The 19,267-nt window shown below is 44.1% G+C and overlaps 1 protein-coding gene across 9 annotated transcripts in view; it reads left to right on the top strand.

The window, feature by feature from the left end:
- The first annotated feature begins 2,320 nt into the window (after nucleotides 1–2,320).
- The window catches only part of DACT1 (dishevelled binding antagonist of beta catenin 1), a 143,890-nt gene continuing 126,943 nt past the window's right edge, over nucleotides 2,321–19,267 (top strand). For 5 of the 9 annotated variants that reach the window (XM_063644566.1, XM_063644567.1, XM_063644565.1 and 2 more), the window contains exons 1-4: nucleotides 2,321–3,021; nucleotides 5,197–5,329; nucleotides 6,062–6,217; nucleotides 9,923–11,676. In XM_063644566.1, the coding sequence (XP_063500636.1) occupies nucleotides 2,677–3,021; nucleotides 5,197–5,329; nucleotides 6,062–6,217; nucleotides 9,923–11,676 (2,388 nt within the window). In that variant the 5' untranslated portion in view covers nucleotides 2,321–2,676. Of the gene's footprint in view, nucleotides 3,022–5,196; nucleotides 5,330–6,061; nucleotides 6,218–9,922; nucleotides 11,877–19,267 lie in introns of those variants that run through there. The other 4 variants (XM_063644569.1, XM_063644570.1, XM_055289229.2 and 1 more) reach the window with 3 other exon arrangements.

Here is a 19,267-nt window from a genome sequence, read left to right as displayed (position 1 = left end):
GACCATTTTATTGGCGGAACCATCTGAATATATTAGTTTTAATATTTAAACTTGCTGAGAACACTTTTTCATGGAGATATACAAGCTGTTATGGCAAATGGCTTGCTTTGGACTAATGAGCCAGCTCAAAGTGGCATTTGGTGAGGAGGGGGGTTGGGAGGGTGGGGAGGTTTGCAGACATAGCGACTTGTCTGCCTGCCTTAAGATTTATTAGTAGTGTGTAAAAATGTGTTTCAGCTTTTTTCTCTCCCTCAACTATACAAATATAGTTGTAGAAGCGTGACATAACACAGGCCACAATAATAGACTCCACCCAGCCAGAGGAACCTAATTCAGAGCTAGAAAGCAAGAAGCTTGTTTAGAAATGAGCAGAATGAAACAATGACAGGGGACATGGGTGAGTGGCATTTGGCAAGCAGGATAAGTCACTATTCTTTCGTGCCTTACTAAAATTAGGGAGGAAAATTAGTTCCTATATTATAAAGTAGTGTTTGGCAACAGCAGGCATAAAGAATAGATAACCTGAAGAGAATCGATTTTGTATGCTTGTGAACACCTGACCATAATTCCATTTTTAGAGCTAATATACAACCTTGTTAATTATGAATCAAATTTGTAGTTCTTTCATGTCTGTGGGAGGCAGCAATGGGGAGGAAAGTGAAAGGTGGCAAGGGAGTTCTTTTGTTTTTGTTTTTTGGTAAATGTCAACTTAATTCTATTTGTAGTAGAGACTAAATGGGTACTATTAAGTTTAAAAGTATGTTAATGAAAAACAATTTACAACCAATCTATATTCTCGAGTCTCTCTCTAGCAATTGTCAGGTGAATGCCTGCAAGGTAATGTGCTGAATACAGCGATACTAAGAGGGTATTAAAACAGTCCCTGCCTTCAGGAAGCTTTCATAATGTAGATGGAGAGAAGAGATACACATGAACACCTACGTAGATAGATATGAGTGTGCACACCCACATAAATAACCATACAGGTAGCATGGGATCAGAATCAGATATTTATATAGTTAACTGGAGCTCAAAGATTGGAAGGGTGGTTAGACCACACAGAGAGGGGAGGAAAGAAGAGGAATTCCTAGCACGGGTAAGCAGATGGGCAAAAGTGCAAGTGTCTGAAATAGTGATATAGAATGTACTCCTTCACACAACACTTTGCCTGAACTTCAGCAATTGTGACTTGCTGGATTGAATTTCCGAGGTTCTTGGATGTACTGCTTTTAAAGATATATGTGGTACTTTTCCACAGATAAGCCAGCTAGTGGAATTTCCAGACCCCTATCCCACCGGAAATTTCAGTGGGATAGGGGTCTGGAGTAGTGTGTTCCAAGCAGAGATGACCAATACATGATACTTCAAGAGGGAAGATTTATAAATCCCTCTGGAGAAAAGCTACAACTCACATCACCTTTACTATCTATGTGCTAGCCACGTTGTAAGTGCACAGCCCCCACAATATATATCATATGCTGCATACTATTATAATTCTTCAACAGCAGGTTCCCATAGCAGCTGCTCCCTTTTACAGTGGGGGGAACGTACACAGAGAAGGGAATAAGTTGCCCGCACAGCTATTTAGGGGTGAAACTGGGATACAAATCCAGACAGTCTGATTTCTGAGTCAGAGCTCTTATTGTAAACGCAGACTAAGTAATAATAAAAGCTCAAACAAAAACCAAAGCGCGCACGCGCGCGCACTCAAATCGTAGGCTTGTAAAAGAATTGATGCAACCTCTCGCTATACAGCGACATCCTCCTGCCTAATTTTAAATGCTGTCCATCGTAAGACCGACGTTAAAAAATTAAAACGACGACAAACCTTAACAGTTTTAGAACAATACTGCATTGTGCTCTGTATTGCTTGCCTTTACAAAGTGGAGTTAAGGAACCAACCCCACAGTGTCTGTGAATACACTTGGAATACCTTGCTTGGGAAGTGAAAGAAACCTAAGTCGGTGTGAGTGGAAATGAGGAGTGGCCGTGTGGGGAAAGGGTTAAGACTGTACTGCAACTTGGTCGAGTTTCAGAAAGTTCTCCGCAGAGCCCAACTGCCGCGTCCCGTCGCGGCCCCTGCCTGCGCGCCCGACTGTAACAGGACGCTGGGGCTCCAGGCGCTCGCCCCGAGCTTTAGGCGACGGGAAAGAGCCAATGAGGAGCGAGGGCAAAATCGGGTGCAGTAAACCCGAAAAGGGGACGAGGAGGCCCGCGAGGAGAGCGGGGGAGGAGGCGGGGAGGGGAGGCGAGGGGAGGGGAGGCGAGGGGAGGGCCGAGCGAGGAGGAGGCGGCTCTGAGGGCCGGGCGGCGCGCCTGACAGAAGAGGGGAAGCCTGGGGGCGCAAGCGTCGCAGCCGAGGGGCCGGCGCGGGGAGGCGGGCGCCAGGCGGGGGTTTGCAGGGCCGCCGCGCGTGACGTAGCGCCGGGCAGGGCGTTATCAGCTGCCGGGCCGCGGCGAGGGACGCGCGGCGACAGCGGACGGCGCCGCCCGGGCCGGGACAGCAGCAGCCGGCGGCCGCGCGCAGGACCCGAGGGCTTCTGGCCACCGCCCCCGCCAGCGCCGCGCCCCGCCACAGGGCGGCATGAGCCCACCCGCGGCCGCAGCCCTAGCGCCCTGCTCCTCCGCCTGGGCGGCCCGGCTGCGGTGACGGCGCTCGCTGCCCGACTGGGGGACATGAAGCCGAGTCCGGCCGGGACGGCGAAGGAGCTGGAGCCTCCGGCGCCGGCCCGAGGCGAGCAGCGCACGGCGGAGCCCGAGGGGCGCTGGAGGGAGAAGGGCGAGGCAGACACCGAGCGGCAGCGCACCCGGGAGCGGCAGGAGGCCACGCTGGCCGGGCTGGCGGAGCTGGAGTACCTGCGCCAGCGCCAGGAGCTGCTGGTCCGGGGCGCCCTGCGCGGCGCCGGGGGTGCGGGAGCCGCTGCGCCCCGCGCCGGGGAGCTCCTGGGGGAGGCGGCGCAGCGCAGTCGCTTGGAGGAGAAGTTCTTGGAGGAGAACATCTTGCTGCTAAGAAAGCAATTGGTAGGTCGTGCCCAAAGGTGGAGTACGGCTGTCCCTGCCCAGGGGCTGGAGGTCTCGGGCAGGTGGCCTGGGGCGGGCGCGAGGTTAACTGGCTGGGGAGATGCTCGCTGTTGTGGGACGCCTCCGCCCGCCCCATACCTCCCTGGTCCCCTTCCTGAGTGCCCGCGGCGTATGGGCTGCTGACGCCCACGCGTTTCTGGCGTGTGCCCGCTTTGTGTCTGGCGACCACGCGCGGATTGCGGGAAGGGGGTGGCCCCTCTTCCCTCCTCCTCTGCCTTCGGGATTCTTGGAGTCGCCTAGTTCTAACGTTCGGTCTCCTTAGATGAGTATATGCCCTCTCCCCAGAGGTTTGCAAACTCCCACTTAAAATACCATTTTATTTGGAGGTTTTCTTGGCTTCATCTCCTCCCGCCGAGAGGGGCCAAAAGCCAAGGAGGGGGTTTGTGGCGTGCTTAACTGTCCAAGGCCGAGTTTTACGATTACACTGGAGCGCCTTTAGGGAGCCGTGCCTCTCCAAGAGCTCTCCCCAGCATGCCAGCTTTGACCCAGGCTGGTGCTTAATTTCAAATAGAAGCCCTTTGTATAAGGCAGCTCAAACTAGATGGAAATGATGGAAATTTGGCTGCAGACTGTGTCCCTTCCTCTCATATTTTATACGTTCTGCCAGCTGTGATTGGTGGTGGAGGTGGGAGAAAAGAGAACCTGCTCTCGGGGAGCATTTATCTTACTGGATTTCTCAGTGTCTCAGTCATTCTATGCAGTCTTCATTAATGGCGAAGAAAAAGAACTTTGTAGCTTAATGTATTGAACAGCTTTTGACCCCGCCTCAGAATAATGGCGACAGCTTTGTTTTCAGTGACCTTAAAATGTAGTTTTGGAAACAGCAAACGTCCTCTCCTGACCAAGTGATACTATCTAAACTAGCCACATGCTAGGTAGTGGCCCTCCCGCAATAAAGTGGTGATGCTGTGCGGTTGTCATATGTTTTCTTCTATTATCTCTTTTCAGATCATTTCTTTTCTGTGTGTGTGTGTTTTAAAGCACCAAAGTGCTTTTACTTGATAGGTTCATTTTTCCTGAAGAAATTAATTGTAGCAAACAAACATGGTTTGTGTCTCCAAGCTTTTTAAGTCAAAAGACAAGAGGCGTAGATATTCATATGCATGTGTTTTGTAAGGATGTACACTGTGGTTTGTGTAATATCTCTGTTTTGGCATTTTACTGTGCTTCTTTGGTCACAGACCAGATTCCTATGTAACATTGATTTGAGCCAGTTCTCACAGGTTATGGCTGGTGACTTTTGCATTTTATTGTTTTGTGCAATTGCACCTTTTTAAAGTCTGCATGAATCTCAAGATTGTAAGTGGCGCATTCCTATTGTTCGCTTGAGGGGAGCAAAGCAGTATGTCAAGAGAATTCCAGTCCAGTCAGTATTTATGGTACTATTTTCATTTGTAGACTTGGCATTCATGATTTGAACCAGATGCTTTTTGAGTTCTCCCGTTTTTCCAGCATTAGGAAGCACTAGGTGGCAGTGTGAGTTAGCACAATCCAGCTGTCACCTTTGGAAACCCAGAGGCGTTCAAATCTCGATGGGCCTTCCCATGAGGGTTTTGGATTCTGCCAGCTCACATTATACTTGGCACTGGCTATTAGTATTAGTTTCTCACTTTCAAAGGCCCTAAGACTGATTAAACCCCACAAAGCAACTAATAGAAAACAAAACTCTGCAGGCCAAGACGTTTGGCCAGAAAATCTCACCTAAGATTATAGCATATTATAGGAAATCTCTTATTCTCACTTCAAATTAAAGGGTCTACTGTGAAGTATTGTTTTTTAAAAGACTGGTTATACACCAGATGATTTAAAGTTTCAGTCCATTTTTCTTGTCCCTATCTGTGAAAAGTCAGTTTGTATATATTAGTTGAAACTAAAAACAAGTCTTATTTTTATGAAGAAACTTTATATCACCATAAAATGTGAGAAAGTGGAATTAAACATAGGACGTATGCTTGAATTCTCGAAGTTTTTGTTTACTTCAGGTCACCCAGTAAAATTTTGGTTTTCTAAGTTTTAGTGAACTCTTCAGATGGGTAATTTGAATCCTTAGAGTAGACTTTCTGGTTCTTTTGTCACCCCTGTACGTTCATGTTTCTTTTGTTTCTTCCTAATCAGAATTGTTTGAGGCGAAGAGATGCTGGTTTGTTGAATCAGTTGCAAGAGCTTGACAAGCAGATAAGTGACCTGAGACTGGATGTAGAAAAGACATCTGAAGAGCACCTGGAGACAGACAGTCGGCCTAGCTCAGGTGAGTGATTGAGCACAAGGACAGAATTCTGCACTCTTGAGTTATATCTCAGCCCCTTGTGGTTAACATTCCCAGACCTGCAAATGGCAATGGAGTTTGTTTCCAGTGCAGAGAGAGAGGATAAACAAAAAAGAAGTCTGCCATTCAGTTTCATCGGAATAAGAGGCAAATAAACTCAGACAACAAAATTTTTAATAATGAGATCAATGTGACTGGAGTCCCCCAAGTTTAAAAATAAAAGCTATTCAAATTTCTGCAAGAGCTGCCTTCCTTTGAAACTTGAGTAAGTCAGAACTGGGCTAGAAAATTAGTCACACTTCAACTTCCTGAGACCACTTCAAAAGTTTTTTTTTTTTTTTCTTTTAAACCATTTGGCTCCTTAAATAGATTTTTCTCTTATTTTTCTGAAACAACCATGATAAAGATGAGGCTTGACAGATCTAAGTTTCTTTCCTTGGACATGTTCAAAGGTGGGGTCAAGGAATAAGGTCAGTTTGAGGGTGAAGGTAACTCTGAAATGTACCCCTAGTTATGGGCTCTTTGCCTTTTCCTAAGGATTGTTTGAAATAAGACCACAAGATTAGGACACCAAAGTCCAATGAACCAAAACTGGCCAAAAAACAAACAAACAAAAAATCTCCTTTTCCTAAATGATTATTCATTTTCCTGTTAAGCATGAATATGCATTATTTCTTGATATGATCTTAATTCCAATGGTGTTTTTATTTGTAGGGTTTTATGAGCTGAGTGATGGGGCTTCAGGATCCCTTTCCAATTCCTCTAACTCGGTGTTCAGTGAGTGTTTATCCAGTTGTCATTCCAGCACCTGCTTTTGCAGCCCCTTGGAGGCGACCTTGACTCTCTCAGATGGTTGCCCCAAATCTGCAGGTAAGAATTTTTAGCACTGATAGAAATTTTAATTGGAAGGCATCAAGGGCCCTTAAAAGGTTATTTGGCTCCAGCACCTTTCACTGGTGGAAAAACGAAGGTTCATCACTTTGTGGCATTTAGTGCCATACTTAACATCTAGAACTCAGTTTCATCTAGGTGAGTATCTAGAACTATTCCAGTACCCTTTGGGTGCTACTTGGTTATATATTCTGATAGCAGCAAGACAGTTTATCTCTAGAAATCCTGTCCCAATATTGTAGGTCTTAAGCTCTGTTTCTGAGCCTTTGCTGTTAGGTTGTCTGTATTTTCTTTCATTCTGGAACTGTTTTCTTCTTTGAATTATGTAAAGCTAAAATTCAGACGGGTGCAGTGGCTCACACCTATAATTCCAGCACTTTGGGAGGCTAAGGCAGCTGGATCACCTGAGGTCAGGAGTTCAAGACCAGCCTGGGTTGGCCCGGTGCAGTGACTCACGCCTATAATCCTAGCACTTTGGGAGGCCAAGGTGGGTGGATCACTTGAGGTTAGGAGTTCAAGACCTGCCTGGCCAACATGGTGAAACCCCATCTCTACTAAAAATACAAAAATTAGCCGGGCATGGTGGCACACACCTATAGTCGCAGCTACTTGGGAGGCTGAGGGAGGAGAATTGCTTGAACCCAGGAGGTAGAGGTTGTAGTGTGCCGAGATCGCACCACTGCACTCCAGCCTGGGCAGCAGAGAGAGACTCCGTCTCAGGAAAAACCAACAATGACAACAAAAAAAAAAACAAAAAAGACCAGCCTGGGCAACATGGTGAAACCCTGTCTCTACTAAAAATACAAAAATCAGCTGGGTGTGGCAGCATGTGCCTGTAATCCCAGCTACTTGAGAGGCTGAGGCAATAGAATCGCTTGAACGCCAGAGGCAGAGGTTGCAGTGAGCCGAGACTGTGCCACTGCACTCCAGCCTGGGCAACAGAGTGAGGCTCCATCTCAATCAATCAATCTAATACTCACATTAAGTTAAATATGTCCGTCAGCCTGGCCAAGAACTGGTTGGCACTTCAGGGAGCAGTGGCCCTTTCATGTTCTCCAGAATGTTCTGCATGATGGCAGCTTGTTTTTTCTTTTAAGTGGGTGCCGACGTGCCATTATTCCTTATTTTGGGATATCTTTGCAATGACCCCCAGAAGGAATCATGCTATTGTACTAGAAGAGTTCTGCATTTCCAGTATGTGTCACACACTGTACTGGATGCTCTGTATACATTTATCTCCAATGAATCCTCCCAATAGTTCTGCACAGTACAGGTCTTATTAGCTCCATTTTATGTATTAAAAAAAATGAGGCCTAGTAAGGTTAGATATGTTATTTAAGGCTCTATAGATAGTGAGTGGCAGAGGCAGAAGTTAAGCTTAGGCCTAACTGCCAGGTCCATGTTTTTCATCATCCCAAGGGAATTCAGAAATTGTTGTTTTCAACCTTCTCATCTAACAGAAGAGGAATCTTGGCTTATAAGCCATTTGTCAGAGGTTCTCCATCTGCTGAATGGCAGGGTTGTTGCTGGAACTCAAGACTCCTTCCTTAGTCCTGTTATATTGTGAATTCTTGTAAGAGTAGAGAAAATATGAAAATTAGAATTGCTCTGGGTGCTGGCACAAGTCATCACAATCCTGGTTTGTCTGTGTTCTCCACTTGGGTATAAGCCTGAATTTTTGAGTCCAGGCAAGGCAAACAACACTGAGCAGCCAAGGGAGCTAACTGGCTGGTGTCTTCATATCTGTGTGTTGTCAGCAGCAATCATTTGGGGAAGCACAGAACTGTGTTATCTAGAGGGTCTGGGCCTCAAGTTCATTGGTAATTGCTCCCCTTCATTCCACAGATCTGGTTTCAGAGGGAAACTTTATAAACCCATTAAAGGCACTTTGGTTTAGGTTTTCCTTCAAGACAGACCCGTGCTCTTCCAAATGCCACTTCCTCACATAATTGAGACAGTTGCACCAGGCCTTGGGGGCTAGGATATCTGTTTTGTTCAACTCTAAAGAGGGAAAAGGGATGAATAGTGAAGTGTTTGTCAGTGTGGCTTTAAGTAAGGCAAAGATAGGGCTTAGGTTGCTGGGAGAGGAAGGATGGGGAAGGATGTTAGCTAGAGAGGTTTGCTTTTAGAACAAGCTCTTTTTTTTCTTTTTTTTTTTAAAGACGGAGTCTCGCTGTGTCCCTCAGGTTGGAGTGCAGTGGCACGGTCTTAGCTCACTGCAAGCTCCGCCTCCCGGGTTCACGCCATTCTCCTGCCTCAGCCTCTCCGAGTAGCTGGGACTACAGGCGCCCGCCACCACGCCCGGCTAATTTTTTGTATTTTTAGTAGAGACGGGGTTTCACCATGGTCTCTATCTCCTGACCTCGTGATCCGCCCGCCTCGGCCTCCCAAAGTGCTGGGATTACAAGCGTGAGCCACCGCGCACGGCCAATCTTTTAAAATCTTATCAATAATTCTTTATCGGCCGGGCGCGGTGGCTCACGCTTGTAATCCCAGCACTTTGGGAGGCCGAGGCGGGCGGATCACGAGGTCAGGAGATCGAGACCACGGTGAAACCCCGTCTCTACTAAAAATACAAAAAAAAAAAAAAAATAGCTGGGCGTGGTGGTGGGCGCCTGTAGTCCCAGCTACTCGGAGAGGCTGAGGCAGGAGAATGGCGTGAACCCGGGAGGCGGAGCTTGCCGTGAGCCAAGATCGCGCCACTGCACTCCAGCCTGGGTGACAGAGCGAGACTCCGTCTCAAAAAAAAAAAAACAAAACAAAACAAAAAAAAGAATTCTTTATCATATTAAAAAAGTTTTTTTTAATTAAAAATTTTGTTTTAGAGAGATGGGGTCTCACTCACTATGTTGCTCAGGCTGGTCTCGAACTCCTGGGCCTAAGCGATCCTCTGGCCTCAGCTTTTTGGTGTTAGGATTGCAGGCGTGAGTCATCATACCTGGCCCGTTTTATTTTTTTAGCATCACTATTGAAAATATAAGGTGATTATTATTTAAATCTGATCAGTTTTTGCTGAAGTTTGATCAGTTTCCATCACCTTTCAATTGACAGTTATATTTGAATGGATGTCATTAAGAATTAGGTTTAAAAAAACACAAAATGAGGAGAAAGCCTACTGAACGTACAGTTTATCCTAAAGAAAGCCAGGAATAGAACAGAGGGGAGAGCAGCCTAGAGAAACAGTGATTCAAAAAATTTTATTTTTCCCAGTTGTAAACGCAGTACAGTTATGATTGAAAATTCAGAAAACAGAAAATAAAGAAACTAAATATCACTTACTTCTGATCATACTGAAATACTACTACTAGAATCTTGGTGTGTTTCATCTCAGATGTTTTTTCTTTGCATACATGTGATCCTAATAAGATTATAATCATATTCTAGTATTATATCATGATTTTCACTAAACTTTAAAGTGTTTTCCCTCTATTATGCAGTAGTTTGAAAACATTCTTAATGGCTGAATATTTTTTCTTCAGAGGATATATCATATGCTGTCAAAAATTTTTGTTAAATATTTCCCCCTCATCCAGTAGCAGTAACTACATGTGAAATGGTAGGGCAGCATTTTTTAACCTTTGGCAATCTCTTTCTACCCATGGATTTTTCATAAAAATTGGCCAAAGAGTCAAGCTGGTGCTGACCAATTCATTTCTTCAGAGTGTACCTTTAAATGTTTTTCAGATCTCATAGGATTGTTGGAATATAAAGAAGGCCACTGTGAAGACCAGGCCTCAGGGGCAGTTTGCCGTTCCCTCTCCACACCACAATTTAATTCCCTTGATGTCATTGCAGATGTGAATCCCAAGTACCAGTGTGATCTGGTGTCTAAAAACGGGAATGATGTATATCGCTATCCCAGTCCACTTCATGCTGTGGCTGTGCAGAGCCCAATGTTTCTCCTTTGTCTGACGGGCAACCCTCTGAGGGAAGAGGACAGGCTTGGAAACCATGCCAGTGACATTTGCGGTGGATCTGAGCTAGATGCCGTCAAAACAGACAGTTCCTTACCGTCCCCAAGCAGTCTGTGGTCTGCTTCCCATCCTTCATCCAGCAAGAAAATGGATGGCTACATTCTGAGCCTAGTCCAGAAAAAAACACACCCTGTAAGGACCAACAAACCAAGAACCAGCGTGAACGCTGACCCTACGAAAGGGCTTCTGAGGAACGGGAGCGTTTGTGTCAGAGCCCCGGCCGGTGTCTCACAGGGCAACAGTGTGAACCTTAAGAATTCGAAACAGGCGTGTCTGCCCTCTGGCGGGATACCTTCTCTGGACAATGGGACATTCTCCCCACCGAAGCAGTGGTCAAAAGAACCAAAGGCCGAACAAAACGAAAGCAAGAGGTTGCCCCTGCCAGAGGGCTGCCCCTCAGGCGCTGCCTCCGACCTTCAGAGTAAGCACCTGCCGAAAACGGCCAAGCCAGCCTCGCAAGAACATGCTCGGTGTTACGCCATTGGGACAGGGGAGTCCCCTAAAGAAAGCGCTCAGCTCTCAGGGGCCTCTCCAAAAGAGAGTCCTGGCAGAGGCCCTGCCCCGCCGCAGGAGAACAAAGTTGTCCAGCCCCTGAAAAAGACGTTACAGAAAAACAGCCTGCAGGGCGTCCCCCCGGCCGCTCCTCCCCTGCTGTCTCCAGCTTTCCCCGTGGAAGAGAGGCCTGCCTTGGATTTCAAGAGCGAGGGCTCTTCTTCCCAAAGCCTGGAGGAAGCGCACCTGGTCAAGGCCCAGTTCATCCCGGGGCAGCAGCCCAGTGTCAGGCTCCACCGGGGCCACAGGAACGTGGGCGTCGCGAAGAGCTCCAGCCTGAAGCACCGCGGCCCAGCCCTCCAGGGGCTGGAGAACGGCTTGCCCACCGTCAGGGAGAAAACGCGGGCCGGGAGCAAGAAGTGTCGCTTCCCGGATGACTTGGATACAAATAAGAAACCCAAGAAAGCCTCCTCCAAGGGGAGGAAGAGCGGGGGCGGGACCGAGGCTGGTCTTCCCGGCAGGCCCGCGGGCGGGGGCCACAGGGCGGGGAGCAGGGCGCATGGCCACGGACGGGAGGCGGTGGTGGCCAAACCTAAGCACAAGCGAACTGACTACCGGCGGTGGAAGTCCTCGGCCGAGATTTCCTACGAAGAAGCCCTGAGGAGGGCCCGGCGGGGTCGCCGGGAGAATGTGGGGCTGTACCCCGGCCCCGTGCCACTGCCCTACGCCAGCCCCTACGCCTACGTGGCTAGCGACTCCGAGTACTCGGCCGAGTGCGAGTCCCTGTTCCACTCCACCGTGGTGGACACCAGTGAGGACGAGCAGAGCAATTACACCACCAACTGCTTCGGGGACAGCGAGTCGAGTGTGAGCGAGGGCGAGTTCGTGGGGGAGAGTACAACCACCAGCGACTCTGAAGAAAGCGGGGGCTTGATTTGGTCCCAGTTTGTCCAGACTCTGCCCATTCAAACGGTAACGGCCCCAGACCTTCACAACCACCCCTCAAAAACCTTTGTCAAAATTAAGGCCTCACATAACCTGAAGAAGAAGATCCTCCGCTTTCGGTCTGGCTCTTTGAAACTGATGACGACGGTTTGAGTGACGTCATTGGTGTAGAAAGCGTTTTTTTTTTCTTCTCCCTAGTTGCCAAAATAAAAAAGGTGGTGCTTTCATTTTTGTATAATACTTTAATGGAATGCTTTTTTTAAAAATATAAAACCAAGGTAAATTATTGTTTCATCTTCACGTATGGACGCTAGTGCCTTTAATGGAAGGTAAAGAATGTTTTGCTAGTTAGAAGTAAATATTGAGGTTTTAATGGTGGTGATAGTGAGTTTTGTGGTACCAGCTGTTTTTTATTTTAAACTTTCTGAGCATCCGGCAAGGTACAGGTTTTGATGTTCAAGTTTTATTGGGATAAGATCTTTTGATCCCAAGGTCAGGTGGATGGAATTTTTGGATTTATATTTGCTCCTTGAGTCTTCAGGGCAGTGTCTCCATGAGGGTTTTCCTGTTGAGGGGCACCACATACAATAGTGTGAAGTAGGTATGAGGGGCAGTCATTGTATTCTATAGTTTTTTATGTAGTCTACATTTCTCAGATGTATCCCCATTCGGTTTTATTCTCAGAACTGTTCTTTTTACTAGACTCATGACTTGGAGGCCAGACCTTAAATCCAGAGATAGCAGCCTGGATAAGGACCTTAAAACGATTCACAAAAACTTTTGCCACACTTGGTGCCTAGGCCCTGTTCCTAATAACCCCTTCTAGGGCCGTTTATCCAATATTTTGATGCCTTCTTTTCCCTCCCTAATTTGTAGCCAGTCCAACCTTTCATTGCTTGGAGGATTTAGTTTTGGGATAAAATTTTGGTCCTTGGGCACAGAGACATTCGCTATTAATGAAGTAACCCTTGGGCATGACTCCAATCCCAGAATTGTTCACTGAGTGCTATGCCACCGAAGCATTGACCTGAACATATTAGTGCAATCCAGTCCAGATTGGACCGCTGATCCTATGTGGAAGGGCTGTTTTTTTAAGAAAAAATTTTTGGTAAACAGTATTGTGTAAAATTGCTTTTTGTATACCAATATATGCATGTTTTGTGCATGAGTAGTGCTTGTGTTGATATTCCTGTTGATGTTAAATTACTATATAATATAAACAGTATGTGTTTTTATATATCATTGTGTAAATTTAATATAACACATGCAGTAATAAACGGTTTGTTTTACTGCTGTTAAGTTTGTTATTTGGGTATAAAACCAGATGTTTACACCTATAAATCTTGTGCTGGTTATTGGTGTTATTTGTGAGATTTATGTTAGACCTATTCTAGCATAAGAATATCATTTGCAATATAGATAGGTTTTAGTATTAGAATGGACGATGAGCAAGCAAACGAAGGAAAGCAGACAACTTCTAGTTAAGGTACTTTAAAATTTAAGGTAAATTTTATAGGTGTCATCTAAGGAAAATATTTCTGAAAAGAATACCCTCTCCTAACTTTATATTACAAAAAATCTCAAACATGGAAAAGTTGAAAGGATAATATAATAAACAACTATATGCCACCTAGATTCAGCAGTTGCCAACATTTTGCCATGCTTGCTATAACTGTATATATGTATTAGGTTTAACTATATTACTGATTTTTCAGGTCAAAAACAGATTATAATAGCAATCCTCCCCTCTCCCTACCCCACACTGATAAAATATTTTAAAGTAAATTTCAGGTATCATATTCTATCTTTAAAAAGCGTACATTACCCAAGAACAAGGAGATTCCCCTGTATACCCACAATATCATGATCACACTTAAGGAAAATCAGTAGTAATTCATAATATCAAATATTTATATAGAAAATTTCCCAATGTGTTTCAAGAACTTCTTAATAGCAGCTTTTTGCCCTCCTACCTCCCCTACAAAGCAGGATTCAGTCAATGTCATGCATTTCATTTGATTGTAGGTTGTAGGTTTGTTTTTAGTCTAGAACGGTCTCCCCACATTAAACAAAAGATGCTAGGTTTTTATTTATTTATTTATTTATTGAGACAGAGTCTCACTCTGTCACCCAGGCTGGAATGCAGTGGCTTGATCTTGGCTCACTGCAACCTCCACCTCCCAGGTTCAAGCAATTCTCCTGCCTCAGCCTCCTGAGTAGCTGGGATTACAGGTGTGCGTCACCATGCCTGGCTAATTTTTTTGTATATTTAGTAGAGACAGGATTTCACCATGTTGGTCAGGCTGGTCTTGAACTCCTGACCTTGTGATCCACCCGCCTCGGCCTCCCAAAGTGCTGGGATTACAGGCGTGAGACACCGCGCCTGACCTATTTATTTATTTTTGAGGTGGAGTCTGGCTCTGTCCGTCAGGCTGGAGTGCAATGGCATGATATTGGCTCACTGCAATGTCCGCCTCACAGGTTCAAGTGATCCTTCCACCTCAGCCTCACGAGTAGCTGGGAATACAGGCCTGCGCCAGTGTGACCGGCTAGTTTGTATTTTTAGTAGAGATGAGTTTTCACCATGTTGGTCAGGCTGGTCTTGAACTCCTGGCCTCAAGTGATCCACCTGCCTCCATCTCCCAAAGTGCTGGGATTACAGGCGTGAGCCACCACGCCTGGCCAGATAATTGGCTTTTTAAAGAGTAAGGACAGTTTTCTTGTAGAAAGGCCAACATGTCGGATTTGGTTGTTTCCTTATGTTGTCTTAGAATCCGGGCCCTTTATTTCCTATAAACTGGGTGAGACTTGATTGAATTCAGGTTAAACATTCTTGGCAAGAATATTTCACTAATAATGTTGTATACTCTTAACTCTTTCACATCAAGAAACAACAGCAGGCTGTCCCACTATTTGATACCTTGATTAAATTGGTGAACATAAATTTCTTCATGATGAAAGTCTTCTTATGCAAATAATATTTGGGGATGGATTCTTTGGTACTGTGGCTATCCTATCCCTCAACAAATTCCACTTAATGGCTTTAACTTACATGGCTGATTCTTTTTTTTTTGGAGACAGAGTCTCGCTCAGCCACCCAGGCTGGAGTTGTAGTGGCGCGATCTCGGCTCACTGCAACCACCGTCTCCTGGGTTCACGTGATTCTGCTGCCTCAGCCTCCTGAGTAGCTGGGATTACAGGCACCTGCCATCATGCCCAGCTAATTTTTGTATTTTAGTAGAGACAGGGTTTCACCATGTTGGCCAGGCTGGTCTTGAACTCCTGACCTCAGGTGATCCGCCTGTCTTGGCCTCCCAAAGTGCTAGGATTACAGGCGTGAGCCACCGCGCCTGGCCATGGCTGATCTTTGCTTGAATCAGTGATTGCTTTGGGGATGCAAAGTGATAGTTTTCTAAATATCCTTCCTTCTACTTTTATTAGTTGACATTCTTAAAAAAGAGCCTTCCTTATTTTTTCTTTTTGAATATCATTACGGACACATGGAGTTTTATTTATCTGATGTTTTACAATCATTTTACAGTCTCTGTTCTTTTTGACATTCAGCATGTCCCAAATTTGGCCAATGAGAGGATAAATTTTGTTAAAAGGAAATTACAGAATCAGCTCAGTCTATCATAATTCAGATGCTTATTATGAAATATATCCAATTAAAATGAACTCTTCAAATGCTGAATTTCAGATGCTAAGTTTTAATGCAACAAAAATCCCTTACTGTTCATTTTTTTAAATTTTGTCTTGGAAATGTTCCTTTTTTTCTATATTTTATGTATTTCTTACCTCTAGCAAGGCTTTTGGTCACATCTTTTAGCAAGACATCTTTTTTTTGTTTGTTTGTTTTAAGGCATCTCAATTCTTCAAAATGTAGAGTTACTCGTCTTTTAGTATTCAGAATTTCTTTGATTACTTGACTAGATCTAAGCCAACCCCAAGTGAAAGGATGATCTCACCATCTTTTCTAATGCTGTGATCTGATCTCTTTGGGGCATAGCTATAAAGTTTATTGTGTAAGGCAATTGTGACCTGCAGTCAGTTCTTGAATCATTTCCAAGTAGTTCTCAGTAAGTATTATTCTCAGAAGGGGACACTTTCTAAGAATCACCTGAGTAATTACATTGTAGGTGACAGAATGCCAAATTAAGAGAAGTGTGAAAAACAGGATTTTCAAAGAATCTTGGGTTTGTCCTCCTACTCCATTGCTTGACTTTCCTGTAGCTCGCAGTTGTACTGCGCTCAGAAAACTGGGTTTTGTCCATTATTTTCAATGACAAAATAGTTGCTATTGTTGTTACAAGCAAAAGAGCTCCTAAAAATATTTTCCTTTATTTAAAAAAAATTAAAAATGCTCATTGTCAAAAGAAAAAACTATATCTGAACAGTATGTCAATTTTAAAAACTCTTCTCCCTCAATCCTCCCCAAATCCTACTTTTTGGTAAGTTTAGTGTATACATTTGTATACTCTGTTATATGTACATATTAATACATAACCTCTGTAGTTTTTCTTCAAAATGAAGTTTCAAGCTATGTTTATTATTTTATAACTTGCATTCTCCATTTCTTGGACCTGTATGGCAGAATATCATTCCCAATTCTTTTTAATGGGGTTCCAAATATTTCCTCACTGAGGAAAAGATACCAGATTTTGTAGGTTACTTGAAATTGCCCTGCTTAGAAATATTCTAATATTTAGCAACAAAGTGCTACCCAAATGTTATACATTTGTTAGACACACATTATTGCCTTTCTGGTTTTCTTATATATTTGGTTATTTTGTATTGTGAGCTTGCTTTTAGTGAGGTATTATTGAAGGAATCTGGTGAGGCGTGGTTAAAGATTTTGCCATATGGAGAAATTTTGTGTTTTTTCTGCCAGGTGCCTCATGGATATTTCCAAGCTGGACTACTTTTTAAGTTAATTTATCCATGGTGGGTTTCTCTGACTACAGAGGTAGTATAAATTCAAATCCTAAGTGCGTATGAGGGATAGGTTGTGGTTACATGTTCTCAGAGGCAAACAAGGCCCATAAGCTTCCTTCTTTTCTTTTTAATTTTTTTGAGACAGAATCTCACTCTGTTGCCCAGCCTGGAGTTGCAGTGGCGAGATCTCGGCTCACTGCAACCTTCGCCTCCTGAGTTCAAGCAATCCTCCCACCTCAGCCTCCCCAGTAGCTGGGACTACAGGCACATGCCACCACGCTCGACTAATTTTTTGTCTTTTTAGTGGGGACAGGGTTTCGCTATGTTGCTCAGGCTGGACTCGAACTCCTGGTCTCAAGTGATCACCCACCTCGGTCTTCCAAAGTGCTGGGGTTGCAGGCGTGAGCCACCGTGCTCAGCCTAGCTTCCTTATTTTCATCCTGGACCAGCGAGTGATTTTTTTTTCTAGTCCAGTTTTTCACTAAGGGTGTAGCCCTTCAGTGATCTCAGGAATACAGGGCAGTCTCATTCCTGAATCCTACCCTGTAAGGGCCAAGTTTTTGTCCCTGAGTGACTATCAAAACCAAGGCTCCTTGCTTAAGGGACCAGCAACCTCTCTCCCAACTCTTCAAGGGAAGCCCAAATTATACACTCAAGAGGTGTTTGTAATAGTTTATTAATCGTTTCTAAATGTTTAGCAGTGAAAATACCAGGTTTTCTAGTCCACGGTATGGCTGGAAACAGAAACCATAGAGCTACCCATTGCTTTTGTCAACAAATTGGGTCCTCCTCCCTCCACTCACTCACTCTTTCTTTCTTTCTCTCTCTCTCTCTGTCTCTCTCCTTCCTTCCTTCCTTCCTTCCTTCCTTCCTTCCTTCCTTCCTTCCTTCCACCCTCCCTCCCTCCCTCCCTTCCCTTCCTTTCTTTCTTTCTTTCTTTCTTTCTTTCTTTCTTTCTTTCTTTCTTTCTTTCTTTCTTTCTTTCTTTCTTTCTTTCTTCCTTCCTTCCTTCCTTCCTTCCTTCCTTCCTTTCTTTCTTTCTTTCTTTCTTTCTTCTTTCTTTCTTTCTTTCTTTCTCTCTTTCTCTCTCTTTCTTCTTTTTTTTTTTTTTTTTGACAGAGTCTCACTCTGTCGCACAGGCTGGACTGCAGTGTCACAATCTCGGCTCACTGCAACCTCTGCCTCCCGGATTCAAGCGATTCTCTTGCCTCAGCCTCCCGAGTAGCTGGGACTACAGGCGCCCGCCACCACGCCCAGCTAATTTTTGTATTTTTAGTAGAGACAGGGTTTCACCGTGTTGGCCAGGATGGTCTCCATCTCTTGACATCGTGATCCGCCTGCCTTGGCCTCCCAAAGTGCTGGGATTACAGGCACGAACCACCATGCCTGGCCTCCCTCCACTTTTTTGGTACAACTTTATTGATGTAAAATTGAAGTACAATAAAATGCACATTTTGGAAGTGTACAATTTGATCAGTTTTCACACATGTACACAACTATGTAACTATCACAATCAACATAGCAAGCATTTCCATCATTCTCAATAGTTTCCTTGAGAACTTTGTAATCCATCTCTTCTTTTACTCCATTCCCTAGGCAACCACTGCTGTGCTATCATTATAGATTACTTTGTCTTTTCTAGAATTCTATATAAATTGAAATAAACAGTGTATACATTTTTCCTGAATTGTCATTCAGCATAATATTTTAGATCTATTCGTGTTGTTTCACGTATCGGTGGTTCATTCCTTTTAATTGCTGAGTTATGTTCTTTTCTATGGATATACAAAAATTTGATTATCCATTTACTTCTTGTTGGATGTTTGGATTATTTCCAGTTTGGGATTGTTACAAATAAAGCTGTGATGAACATTCATGCAAGGTCTTTGTGTGGTCGGGCATCTTTGTTTCTCTTGCATAAATACTTCAGAGTGGAATGCTTGGATGTTATCATAGGTGTGTGTTTAACTTTTTGAGAAACTACAAAATAGCTTCCAAACTGATTCTATCATTTTATATTTCTACTAGCAGTTTGTGAGAGTTTCAGTTGCTCTATATCCCTGTCAGCACTTGGCATGCTCATTCTTTTTACTTTTAGCTAATCTAATGGATGATTAGTGGTATATAATTGTGGCTTTCACTTGCATTCCCTGATGCCTAATGATGAGCATCTTTTCACAGTTTTATTGGCCATCTGTATATCTTCTTTGCTGAAGCATCCGTTTAATATTTTGTCCATTTTAAAAATTGGATTGTTTGGTTTCTTATTATTGAGCTATAAGAGTCCTTTATAAGTTCTCTGGAAAAAGTCCTTGCATATATGTTGCAAATATTTTCTCCCAATCTGTGGCTTGCATTTTACTTTCTTAATGGTGCCTCATGAAGAACAAAAGTTTTAAATTTTGATCAAGTCCTATTTTCTATTTCTTTTTACATGGTTTATTAGTTTGGTGTTCTATCTAGGAAACCTTTGCCTAATCAAAGTTAGCAAAGATTCTTCTGCTATGCTTTCTTTCAGAAGTTCTGTGATTTTTGGTTTATGTATCACCAATACCAAATTGTCTTGATTTCTGTAGCTTTATAGTAGTAAGTCTTGAAATCAGTTAGGGTAAGTCCTCTGATTTTGCCTTTCTCTTTCTCCTTCTTTTCCTCCTACTCCTCCTTTTTCTTAATTCCTCTGATT

The sequence above is a fragment of the Symphalangus syndactylus genome, chromosome 8 (assembly GCF_028878055.3).
Source record: "Symphalangus syndactylus isolate Jambi chromosome 8, NHGRI_mSymSyn1-v2.1_pri, whole genome shotgun sequence".
Taxonomy (NCBI): domain Eukaryota; kingdom Metazoa; phylum Chordata; class Mammalia; order Primates; family Hylobatidae; genus Symphalangus; species Symphalangus syndactylus.
Note: the sequence above shows the minus strand (reverse complement) of the source record. Positions and strands in the feature narration are given on the sequence as shown.